Source organism: Scyliorhinus torazame, chromosome 5, assembly GCF_047496885.1.
Source record: "Scyliorhinus torazame isolate Kashiwa2021f chromosome 5, sScyTor2.1, whole genome shotgun sequence".
Taxonomy (NCBI): Eukaryota; Metazoa; Chordata; class Chondrichthyes; order Carcharhiniformes; family Scyliorhinidae; genus Scyliorhinus; species Scyliorhinus torazame.
In genome coordinates, this window is record NC_092711.1 from 84,749,154 (window position 1) to 84,762,332 (window position 13,179).

Genomic DNA, 13,179 nt, shown 5'->3' on the forward strand with positions numbered 1-13,179 from the left:
TGAACTGCCTCCAACACCCTTCCATCCTTCCTTAAATAAGGAGACCAATACCATACTCGGTATTGGAGCTATCATCCCACTCATGCTCTGGATAACTGAAGCACAACCTCCCTATTTATGTAATCAACTTTCCCCTCACAATAAAGGGCAACATTCTGTTAGCTTTCCCAATTAAGCTGTATCTGCTTATCTATATCAACGATTTGAATGAGAATGTACAAGGTATGATCAGTAAGTTTGCAGATGACACTAAAATAGGTGATATTGTAGACAGTGAGGAAGATTATCAGAAATTGCAGCAGGATCTTGATCAGCTGGGGAAGTGGGCCGAGAAATGGCAAATGGAGCTCAATACAGTAAGTGTGAGGAGTTGCATTTCGGAAAGTCAAATCAAGGTAGGACTTTCACAGTGAATGGTCGGGCCTTAGGGTGTATCATGGAACAGAGGGATCTTGGAGTTCAGGTGCACGGTTCTCTAAAGGTGGAGTCACAGGTAGATAGGGCAGTGAAGAAGGCTTTTGGCCTTCATCAGTCAGGGCATTGAGTATCGAAGTTGGGAAGTTATGTTGCAGTTGTACAGGACGTTGGTGAGGTCGCACCTGGAGTATTGTGTTCAGTTTTGGCTGCTTTGCTGTAGGAATGATGTTATGAAACCGGAGAAAGTGCAGAAGAAATTTACAAGGATGTTGTGAGGACTCAAGGGACTGAGTTATAGGGAGAGATTGGACAGGCCAGGACCTTTTTCTTTGAAGCGTAGGAGACTGAGGGGTGATCTCATAGAGGTGTATAAGATCATGAGAGGCATGGATAGGGTGAATGCACAGTCTTTTTCTCAGGGTTGGGGAATCGAGAACTAGAGGGCATAGCTTTAAGTTAAGAGGGGAAAGAATTAATGGGAATCTGAGGAGCAACTTTTTAATAGGGTGGTACGTATGTGGAATCCGCTACCGGAGGAAGTGGTTGAGGCAGGGACATTGACAACATTGAAAAGGTGTATACATGGATCAGGAAGATTTAGAGGGATATGGGCCAAATGGGGTTAGCTTAGATGGACTTGCATGGACCAGTTTGAGCCAAAGGTCCTGTCTCCATGCCATAGATTCTGTGATACCCGGATTCCTCTGCAACTGAAGAGCTCTGTACTCTCTCACCATTTAGATAATGTGCTTCTCTTTTATTCTTCCTGTCAAAATGTCCTGTCCCACCAGTAGGTCAGACCAGAGTAGAGATAGCAGCACGGACGTATACAGTGTGAGAGATGGTCCTGGGTGTCCTCAACATTGATGCTGAGCCCCATGAAATCTCATGGTGTTGGGTCAAACATGGGCAAGGAAATCTCATGCCGATTACTGCCCTCCTTCAGCCACCGAATCAATACTCCTCCAGGTTGAACATTACTTGGAATAAGCACTGAGGTGGGGGGAGGGATGGGGTGGGCATTCAAGGTACTGTGGGTGGGGGAATGCCCATCACCAAGACTCGCTTGGTACCACCACTGAGCTGTCTGAGTCCTGAAGGAGCTCTCGCTGCTGGACTGGGCATGCGGCAGGTAGTGAGGGAACCAAGAAGGATAAACACACTCGACCTCATCCTCACCAACCTACCGGTCGCTGATTCATCTGTCCATGATTATATTGGGACCACTGCGCATCCTTGTCTATTTTCAGGTTAGCAAACTGTACCTAATGGAGTGTTGCAGGGATCAGTGCCGGGGCCTCAACTATTTCCAACCTATATCAATGATGTGAATGAAAGAACCAACTGTGTTTGTGCCAAACTTGTTGATACAGGGATAGGTAGGAAGGCAAGTTGTTTAAGGAGGATACAAAGAGTCTGAAAAGGGTCAGATATGTTCGAGTGAGTGGACATTAACTTTAGCAGATGGAGTAAATGTGGGAAAATGTGAGGATGCCCATTTGACAGCAATAGAAAAACCAGAACATTATTTAAATGGAGAGAGTGCAGAATACTGCTGGACAGAGTGGACTGGGTGTCCTAAAATAATCCCAGAAAGGTAACAAGCAGGAACGGCAAGTAATTAGGAAGGCTTTTCTGTAAGGGGGCTGGAATATAAAATATAGCCTCCATTGTCCTGTCCATCACTGTGCTAAATGGGATAGATTCAGGACAGATCTCGATCAAAACTGGGCATTCATGAGGTGCTGTGAGCCACCAGCAGCACAATACTTAAACACAATCTGTAAGCTCATAGGCTGGCATATCCCTCACTCTACCATTACCATCAAGCCAAGGGACCAACCCTGGTTCAACATGGAGTGGGGAAGAACATGTCAGGAGCAGCACCAGGTTTCCCTGAAACAGATTCCAATCTGGTGACCCTATAACAGGAGACTATAAACGTGTTAAACAGCAGAAGCAGCATGCTCTTGGCAGGGTTAAGCGATCTCACACACAGCGGTTCAGATCAAAGCTGCAGTCCTGCTACATCTCCATGGTGGTGAATAATTAAACAAATCACAGGAGGAGGAGGCTCCACAAACATCACTGTCCTCAGTGATTGGGAGACAAGCACATCAGTACAAATTGAAACAAACTGAACTAATTTCAGTGCTGCCTCCACATGGCTGGTCGACTGCAGTCTTTTCCCAGAGATTTGATATGATTCTAGGTGGTCCGCAGTGCAGAAGTTTGTAAGGATCCTTTTTTTGGATGTCCTTGTATCATTTGTACTGACCACCTTCATGTGACTCCTCCCAGTGTGAGTGCGTTCATGTTCAATGAGATTCTGTGATCGTTTAAACAGCTTCCCACAGTGAGAACAACTTAACTGCCCCTCAGTGCGAACAACCTGGTGCTTGACCAGATCCCCAGTACAAATGACTGGGTTTTGTGTTTAGTGATCCTGGGTTGTTACCAATACTTCCCCTGGATGCCAAAGCTATGACAGACACACGGGAAGTGATGGGGAGCTGGGACACGGTTGTGAGAGTAACTGAAGGTGCAAGAACTGAAATAATCTCAAGTTAGAAAGGAGGAAAGGTCACAAAAATGCAGCAGCCAGTAACAGGACACCAATTAATCTCTTCTTATCCTGGTGAAATGAAGGTTTCAAAAGTGTGTCTGAAACAATATTAATTCACTTGACATATATTCAGAAGATTAAACTCCAGCCCAGTTATAGGGATTATTAACATCAGCAAAAACAAACTCCAAGTCTGAATGAACATGGTTCAGTGCTGGATGTGATTAACAGCAGCAATAACAGCAGAATCCAAACCCTGCAGACATTTATCAACCTGTTGCTGTGTCAGATGAGCTGTGCGAGTAAATCCCTTCTCACACTCAGAGAAGGTGAACGGTCTCTCCCCGGTGTGCGTGTGCTGATGTGTCAGCAGGTGGGATGAGCGGGTGAAACCCTTCCCACAGTCAGAGCAGGTGAACGGCCTCTCCCCAGTGTGAACTCGCTGATGTCTCAGCAGAACACTTGTGGTTTTAAAGCTCTTCTCACATTCAGAACATTTGAAAGGTTTCTTATCCGAGTGAACAAGTTGGTGTGATCGGAGGCTGGTTAAATAAATGAATCCCTTTCCACAGAAGGAGCAGGTGAATGACCTCTCCCCAGTGTGAACTCGCTGGTGTTTCTGGAGGCCAGATAACTGAGTAAATCCCTTCCCATACACTGTACATCTGAACGGCCTCTCCTCGTTGTGAACCCGCTGGTGTATCAGCAGATCACTTGTGGTTTTATAACTCTTCTCGCATTCAGTACATTTGAAAGGTCTGTTATCACTGTGAACCAGTCTGTGAGTAGCGAGGTGGGATGATCGTGTGAATCCTTTCCCACACACAGAGCAGGTGAATGGTCTCTCCCCAGTGTGAGTGCGTTCGTGTTCAATGAGATTCTGTGATCGTTTGAATAGCTTCCCACAGTGAGAGCAACTGAACTGTCTCTCAGTGCGAACAACCTGGTGCTTGACCAGGTCCTCGGAGCATTTAGTTATCACAGTCTGACTGGTTAAACAGCCTCTCATCAATGTGAACTTGCTGATGTGTCAGCAGGTGGGATGACTGAATGAATCCCTTACCACACACAGAGCAGGTGAATGGCCTCTCTCCAGTGTGACTGCGTTGATGCATTTCCAGCAGGGATGGGTAATTGAATCCCTTCCCACAATCCCCACATTTCCACGGTTTCTCCATTGTGTACGAGTCCTGGTGTCTCTCCAGACTGGATGATCAATTGAAGCCTCGTCCACACACAGAACACGTGTACAGTTTCTCCCCGTTATGAATGATGTACTGTTTTTTCAGGCTGTGTAACTGGTTAAAGTCTTTCCACATTCAGTTCACTGGAACACTCTCACTCGGGTGTGTGTTGTGTGGGTCTCGGTGCGTTTCCAGTCACACTGATGTTTGAAATTTTTTCCCACTGACAGAACCAACAAACATTTCTCCTTCCACATGAAAGGACCGATGATATTCAGGTCCTGATGAATTAAGTGACTCTGTCAGATCTTGATGTGATATTTGGTCTGAGTTTCCCATCTGCAAATCAACGTCCTCTTGTACCTTGTAAAAGACATTGACAGTGTCAGTATTACCATTAGTACAGGATAGAAATTCAGAACAGACAATTCCAGTTTCTATGGATTTTTTCTCTCGTTTCCCCAAACTTGTGGTCCAATCAAACCTCCTTCTCAACTACACCAGAATGTTGTTTCCAGTGTCTATGGGACATTCTGCACCCTGAGGTGGCCACCAGTGTGGAAGGTCTCAAGTGTTCCGCTAGACACTGCATGGCCCCTCTCCAGGACAACCCGGGGATTGACAAGACCACAGAAGAGGGGCCGACAGCTGGAGTTACCCCCTGCCGATCTACAGGCTGCTGCTTTAACCAGGCCCAAGAGCAGGTCCAGGAGCAGATCCTCTGACTTACCCAGTCCCCTCCACACTGGGCAGTAATTGGGAGCGTGGGGTTGTAGTGCAAACCAAATGGCGAAGCAATTCCTTCAGGTAACGAGACGGAGACTGCGACCTCTCACTGGATATAAATATATGGCCCAAAGACTCCTCTGGGCGGCGAATATCCTGTGCAGCCCGAGAGCGGGGCATTGATTTTAAAACGTGTTGTCCCGGTCTGGGGGAAACAAAGACGCGGGACTTGCAGAGTCTGATTCTGGATTGGCGGCCCTCACCGGGTGTTTAGAAACCCTCCCTCTCCAGATCCGGCTCCATCGTTCCGTCAGAGTTTCCGCACCCTTCCCGCTGCAGAGACAAATGAGCGACTCTCCTCGTCGCCATTACTCGCACTGCGCATGCTCCAATACGGGTCACTACTGCGCCTGCGCAGCATATTCCTCTGCTGTGAATGGGGGATATTCAATACCGCGGGAATGCTGGGTAAATACAGCCCCATCGAAAATCTTAATTAGTGACTCGTGATCTTTTTTGCTGTGATGTGGATATTGGGGGAGAATGTGCACAGAACCTTCATTATCCATCAGAAAGATAGAGCAGGAATTGGTGGGGAATTTCAAATGCCCTAAAGTTTTCCAACACGACAGCAGAATCCAATAGCTCCAGTCAAATGTAAACTCAAAATGTGGAGTGGCTGAGTGAAGTACTTCGGTGGCACAGCACCAGAGACTCAAGTTCAATTCGGCCTTGGGAGACTGTTTACACTTTCTCCCCATGTCTGCGTGCGTTTCCTCCAGGTGCTCTGGTTTGCTCCCACAATCCAAAGGTGTGCAGGTTAAGTGGATCAGCTATGCTAAATTGCCACTTAGTGTCCACAGATGTGGGGTGGCACAGTGCGCTAGAGACACGAGTTCCACTCCACCTTACCATCATATCATAGAAGTTACAGTGCAGGAGGCCATTCGGCCCATTGAGTCTGCACCGGCCCTTGGAAAGAGCACCCTACTTAAGCTCATGCCTTCACCCTATTCCTGTAACCCCACCTAATTGTTTTTGATTCTGCAGTTATTGCTGCTGTTAATCACATCCATGCCAGACCCATGTTTACTCCAATATTTATTTCTGATGTAAATCAGCCCTATTTGGATGCAGTTTGTGCCCTATAGCATCTAATTTATGTATGACTAGACCATCATGTCTGAAAAGCTTGTTTTAAATTTAAATCACTCCTAAACTGTATTAACTGAAGATGAGCAATAAACAGATCACAGTCCAATCCTGCAGCTCTATATTGACAGGAGAAAGTCTGTTCTGTAACTTGAGGATGAGCCTGCATCCAGGATTTTGACCCAGCGACAGTGAAGGAACATTAATATATTTCCAAGTCAGGAGTATCTTGGAGGGGAACCTCCAGGTGATGGTGCATCAATGTATCTGCTGCTCTTGTCCTTCTGGATGGTAGAGGTTATGAGTTTGCCTAAATGAACCTGGGTGAGTTATCGTGCATCTTGTAGCTGGTACACAATGCTGCTACTGTTCGCCGGTGTAGTGAGATTGAATGTTTGTGGATGGGGTGCCAATCAAACGGGCTTGTTTTTTCTGGATGTTGTCAAGCTTCTTGAATGTTGTTGGAGCTGCACTCATCCAGGCAAGTGGGGAATATTCCATCATGCTCGTGACATGGGTCTTGCAGATGGTGGACTGGCTTTGCTGAGCCAGGGGTTGAGTTACGTGCCACAGGATTGCTGGCCTCCGACCTGCTCTGGTAGCCACAATATTTATATGGCTAGTCCAGTTCATTTTCTGGTCAGTGCTAACCCCCAGGATGTTGATTGTGGGAGGTTCAGCGATGGTAATGCCATTGAATGTTAAGGGTCAATCATTAGATCCTCTCTTGTTAGAGACGGTCATTGCCTGGCACTTGTGTGGCGTGAAGGTAACTTGCCACTTGTCAGTTCAAGCCTGGATATTGCCGAGGTCTTGCTGCATTTGGACATGGATTGTGTTATAACCCCAATGGAGGTCCCGGGACAGGACCATACAATTTCCCATGACCTCCCTAGAATAGGAACTGCCCCTTTAAGGGAGCAGGGCTTCCTCTTAACAGGGAGAGCCCCATCTCACATAAATTCTCGTCTGGGGGCAATCAGGGAAGGAGATTCTTGAAAATGAATGAAAATGAAAATTGCTTATTGTCACAAGTCAGCTTCAAAATGAAGTTACTGTGAAAAGCCCCTAGTCGCCACATTCCGGCGCCTGTTCGCGGAGGCTGTTACGGGAATCGAACCATGCTGCTGGCCTGCCTTGGTCTGCTTTCAAAGCCAGCGATTTAGCCCTGTGTTGGGGAGTTGAGGAGTTTGGATTTGTATCGTAATAAACCTTATTCATTACTTTCTACCTATCGTCTCTGTGTCCTGCTGTCCGCGAATTCAACAGACTGCGTCAGTGTCTGAGGAGCCGTGAATGGTGCTGAACATTGTTTAGTCACCTGCAAACATCCCCAATTCTTTTTAAAAAAAAAAAAATTTTTTAGAGTACCCAATTAATTTTTTCCAATTAATGGGCCATTTTTTGTGGCCAATCCACCTAGCCTGCACGTCTTTTGGGTTGTGGGGGCGAAACCCACAGAAAATTTGGGGAGAATGTGCAAACTCCACACAAACAGTGACCCAGGGCCGGGATCGAACTTGGGACCTTGGCACCGTGAGAAGCAGTGTTAACATCCCCAATTCTGAAGTTATGAGGGAAGGCAGGTCATTGATAAAGATTTTGGGCCTAGGACTCTGCCATGAGAAACTCCTGCAGTGATGTCCTGGAACTGAGATAATTGAAATTCAACAAACACAACCAACTTCCTTTGTGCAAGTTATGACCAGCGGAGTTTCCCCCGATTCCCATTGACACCAGTTTTGCTCGGATTCCCTGATGCAATACTTGGTTAAATGCTGGCTTGGTTTAAATAACAGTCACTCTCAGATTACCTTTGGAGTTCAGCTCTTTTGACCATGTTTGAACCAAGGCTGTAATGAGATCAGGAGCTAAGTGACCCTGCCAGAACCCAAACTGGCATCAATGATAATCTAATAATAATCTTTATTAGTGTCACAATTAGGCTTACATTAACACTGCAATGAAGTTATTTCGAAAAGCCCCTAGTCACCACACTCCGGCACCTGTTCGGGTACACTGCGGGAGAATTCAGAATGTCCAATTCACCTACCAAGCACGTCTTTCGGGACTTCTGGGAGGAAACCGGAGACTCAATGTGCAGACTCCGCACAGACATGACCCAAGAGCAGGTTATTGCTGAGCAAGTGCCACTTGATAGCACTGTTGATGGCCCCTCCATCACCTTACTGATGATTGAGAGAAGACTGATGAGGCAGTATTGGGCTGGGTTTGATTTGTCCTGCTCTTTGTGTACAGGACATACCTGGGTAATTTTCCACACTGCTGGGTAATCAGTAATTTACAAAGATTCCCGATAGCTTCCTTGCATTTGCACTCCATGTCTACATTAATAAACTGAGGACCCCATTAGCTTTTTTTTGTAAACAGCTTGATCAACAGCTTAATCACCCAATTGTCGACATTTACCACCCTTCACCCTCACCACCGCTGGGATATTTGATTCTACACGGTTTAAAATTGCACCGTTGACGGAGAGGTTTAGAGAGAGAATTTCCCAGTTTCCGGCCTTGGCCCTGACATTGATGGTGGAATAATTTAAATGGGGAATTTTAATTATTGTTGAGCTAGCACATAATACCCTACCAGTCATTTTATTCTAACTTTTTTTTTGTTGTTGTTTGTGAGCAGAGTGCAGATATCTCAGAGGGTTGTAAAACTGGAGATTACAGAGATAGGGAGGGATAAGGCCATGAAGGGATTTGCAAACAAGGTAGAGGATGTGAATTTTAAAATCAAGTCTGTCCTACATAAGGAGCCAGTGTAGGTCAGTGAGCACAGGGGTGATGGGTGAACAGGACTACTTGGTGTGAGAAAGCCCACAGTCAGCAGAGTTTGGGATGATCTCATGTTTCCGTGCTGGGTGAATGTGGACAGGAATGTATTGGAATCACCAAGTCTAAAGATAACAGGGGCATGGATGAGGGTTTCAGCAGCAGATGAGCTGGGATGGAGGGGGAGACAGGTGAGATTATGGAGATTGAAATATCTGGTATTAGTGATGGTGCGGATATGGGGTCAGAAACTCATCTTGGGGTCAAATAGGACCCGGAGATTGTGCAGAGTGCAGTTCAGCCTCAGACAGTTCCCAGGAAGAGGGATGGACTCGGGAGTTAGGGAACGGAATTTCTAATGGTGACTGAAGACAATGGCTTTGGTCTTGCCAAATTTTTAATAGGCGGAAATTTCTGCTCATCCAGCACTGGATGTGGGATAAGCAGTTTGATCATTTAGTAACAGTGGAGGAATGGAGAGGGATGGTGGTGAGGTAGAGCGGAGTGTTGTCAGTATCCATGTGAAAACTAACACGGTGCTTTGGGATGATGTCACCTAGTGGCCGTGTGTAGGTGGGAAATAGGAGGGGCTGAGGACAGATCCTTGGGGACACCGAGTACAAGGACTTTGGAAAGGAAAGGGAGATTGGAGATGGAGCGGTAGGTTGCCAAGACGATGGGGTCAAGGGTTTTGTTTTTAGGTTGGATGATGAGTGATTTAAAAAAAAAAAAAAATGTTTTTTATTGGGTTTTTGAATAAAGTATATTTACCGTTATGTACACAAAATAGAATACACACACATATATATATATACATGGAGGAGAAGGGAACACGCACAAAAAACAAAACAAACAGCAACAAAAAAACAGTTAGAATAAAATGACTGGTAGGGTATTATGTGCTAGCTCAACAACAGCAGCTCTGTACAATTGGCAGTATTGTTTTTAGCACATAAGTAGGCATCTGCTTGAGGGGGGGGGGTGAAACTGGGTGGGTACATAGACATTTGGGCACCGGGGAAACAAATACAGAACAATTACAGAGGGCAATACGCGAATGGATCTGGTTTTGGTGCTGTAGCTTGCTTCTCCTGGACGGTTTTCGTTGCCGTCGTCATCTCGCGATCACCTCCGCTTCAGCCGTTCGTCCCGTCTTTTGCACGGATTTTCCTTGTTCTCTGCTCCTGTAGATGCCAAGTTTGTTCTTGTTTCCCGTGCCCTACTTCCGGCTATCATTCCCTTGCCTCCTCCCACCTCACTGGTTCCCCTCTATTGTTCCCTGTCTCCTCCCTCTTCCACCTCCGCCCCTTCTCCTGTGATTAGCCCTTCTTTCCTCTTAGGTTTAGCTGCTATCCCCCCCACCACGGTCTATCCCTCTCTCCCCCCGCCTCAGGTACTTTCCGCCCGCCTCGGGTACTTTCCCCTGATTCTTGGCGACCAGTCTATTCTTCTGCTTGTTTGTTGCCACTAACAGGTCTCGGAACAATTAGGCGAATGGCTCCCACGTTCTGTGGAAGCCGTCGTCTGACCCTCGGATGGCGAATTTGATTTTCTCCATTTGCAGAGATTCTGAGAGGTCGGACAGCCAGTCTGCAGCTTTGGGTGGTGCTGCTGACCGCCAGCTGAACAGGATTCTATGGCGGGCGATCAGGGAGGCAAAGGCAAGGGCGTCCGCCCGCCTTCCCATTAATAGATCTGGCTGGTCTGATACCCCCATGACTGCCACATTCGGGCATGGCTCCACCCTCATCCTCATCACTTTGGACATTGCCTCGAAGAAGGCTGTCCAGTACATAGAACATAGAACAGTATAGCACAGAACAGGCCCTTCGGCCCTCGATGTTGTGCCATGCTTTGTCCGAAACCAAGATCAAGCTATCCCACTCCCTGTCATTCTGGTGTGCTCCATGTGCCTATCCAATAGCCGCTTGAAGGTTCCTAAAGTGTCCGACACCACTATCACAGCAGGCAGTCCATTCCACATTCTAACCACTCTCTGAGTAAAGAACCTACCTCGGACATCCCTCCTATATCTCCCACCCTGATTCTTATAGTTATGCCTCCTTGTACCAGCTGCATCCACCCGAGGAAATAGTCTCTGAACGCCCACTCTATCTATCCCCCTCATCATCTTATAAACCTCTATTAAGTCGCCTCTCATCCTCCTTCACTCCAATGAGAAAAGCCCTAGCTCCCTCAACCTTTCCTCATAAGACCTACCCTCCAATCCAGGCAGCATCCTGGTAAATCTCCTTTGCTCCCTTTCCAATGCTTCCACATACTTCCTATAATGAGGTGACCAGAACTGCACACAATACTCCAAATATGGTCTCACCAGGGTCCTGTACTGTTGCAGCATAACCCCACGGCTCTTAAACTCCAGCCCCCTGTTAATAAACGCTAACACACGACAGGCCTTCTTCACATCTCTATCCACTTGAGTGGCAACCCTCAAATTGATTTGATTTATTGTCACATATACCGAAGTACAGTGAAAAGTATTTTTCTGCAGCAGAGGGAACGTACACAGTACGTACAGTAGTAGACAAAAGAATAATCAACAGAGAACATTGACAAATGGTACAACAACAAAGAGTGATTGGTTACAGTGCGGAACAAGGGGCAAAACAAAGCAAATACATGAGCAAGAGCAGCATAGGGTGTCATGAATAGTGTTCTTACAGGGAGTGGATCAGTCCGAGGGGCAGTCGTTGAGGAATCTTGTACCTGTGGGGAAGAAGCTGTTCCTAAGTCTGGATGTGCGAGTCTTCAGACTTCTGTACCTTCTGCCTGATGGAAGGGTCTGGAAGAAGGCAATGTCTGGGTGGGAGGGGTCTCTGGTAATGCTGTCTGCCTTCCTGAGGCAGTGGTATGTGTATACAGAATGAATCTGGGAGTGGCAAGCTTGTGTGATGCGTTGGGCTGAGTTCATCACACTGTAGTTTCTTGCGATCTTGGACCAATCTGTGATGCAGCCGGATAGGATGCTCTCTATCGCACATCTGTAGAAGTTTGTGAGAGTTGATTCAGACATGCCAAATTTCTTTAGCCTCCGTAGGAAGTAGAGACGTTGTTGGGCTTTCTTGACTGTTGCATCAACGTTAGTGGACCAGGACAGACTGTTGGTGATGGTGACCCCAGGAACTTAAAGCTATCGACCATCTCCACTTCAGAGCCATTGATGCAGACGGGAGTGCGTGTCGTGCTATGCTTCCTGAAGTCGATGATCAGTTCCTTGGTCTTTCCAACATTTAGAGGGAGATTGTTTTCGGTACACCATGCAACCAACTGATTTATCTCCCTCCTGTAGTCTGATTCATCGTTGTTTGAGATACGGCCCACCACAGTCGTATCATCCGCAAACTTATAGATTGAGTTTGATTTAAATATTGCCACAGTCATGTGTGTATAGGGTGTACAGTAGAGGACTGAGTACACATCCTTGCGGGGCCCCAGTGTTGAGGACTATTGTGGAGGAGGTGCTGTTGCCTATCCTGACAGATTGCAGTCTGTTGGTGAGGAAGTCGAGGATCCAGCTGCACAGGGAGGGGTCAAGTCCAAGATTGCGGAGTTTGGTTATTAGTCTTGTTGGGATAATGGTGTTGAAGGCGGAGCTGTAGTCAATGAACAGCAGTCTTACATAGGTATCCTTGTTGTCGAGGTGTTTGAGTGTTGATTGCAGAGTCAGTGAGATTGCGGTGATAGGCAAACTGCAGTGGATCGAGACCGTCTGGGATGCTGGCAGTGATCCATCTCATGACCAGCCGCTCAAAGCATTCCATGATGACAGACGTTAGTCGTTGAGGCAGGCTACCTTGTTCTTTTTTAGTACTGGTATTATGGTGGTCTTCTTGAAGGAGGTAGTACCCCGCAAGTCTGGGGCAAGACCAGAACATGTGGGCGTGGTTGGCCAGGCCTCCTTGGCACCATTCCCACCTATCCTCCACCTCCAGGAAGACCCTACTCATACGAGTTCTTGTTAAGTGGGCTCTATGTACCACTTTTAGTTGCGTCAGGCTGAGCCTTGCGCACGTGGAGGTGGAGTTGACCCCATGCAGTGCTTTGCTCCAGAGTCCCCACCCTATCTCGATCCCCAGGTCCTCCTCCCATTTCCTTCTTGTTGCGTCCAATACGGTGTCGGCCCTTTCTATCAATCGGGCATACATGTCGCTACAGTTGCCTTTATCTAGGATGCTTGCGTCCAGTAACTCTTCCAGTAATGTCTGTCGTGGCGGTTGTGGATACGTCCTTGTCTCCTTTCGTAGGAAGTTTTTGAGTTGCAGGTACCTTAGCTCGCTCCCCCTGGCTAGCTGGAATTTCTCTGTCAGTTCGTCCATTG

At 47.0% G+C, this 13,179-nt stretch overlaps 2 protein-coding genes across 3 annotated transcripts in view; both read right to left on the reverse strand.

The window, feature by feature from the left end:
• Positions 1-13,179, reverse strand: part of LOC140418722 (uncharacterized) — a 402,445-nt gene that overhangs the window by 297,129 nt on the left and 92,137 nt on the right. The window lies entirely within an intron of this gene.
• Positions 3,023-5,446, reverse strand: LOC140418730 (uncharacterized). 2 transcript variants are annotated; one of them, XM_072502329.1, is made up of 2 exons: positions 5,157-5,446; positions 3,023-4,530 (listed from the first exon to the last, which is right to left on the reverse strand). In XM_072502329.1, exon 2 carries the CDS (start codon positions 3,990-3,992, stop codon positions 3,192-3,194), a length of 801 nt encoding a protein of 266 aa, XP_072358430.1. In that variant the 5' UTR covers positions 3,993-4,530; positions 5,157-5,446; the 3' UTR covers positions 3,023-3,191. The 2 variants fall into 2 exon arrangements, with proteins under 2 accessions (XP_072358430.1, XP_072358431.1); XM_072502330.1 differs by having other exon boundaries at positions 4,898-5,446.

Excerpts from the sequence above, each read along its gene's own strand:
- LOC140418730 (XM_072502329.1), bottom strand. The coding sequence starts at position 3,992 with ATGAGAGGCTGTTTAACCAGTCAGACTGTGATAACTAAATGCTCCGAG.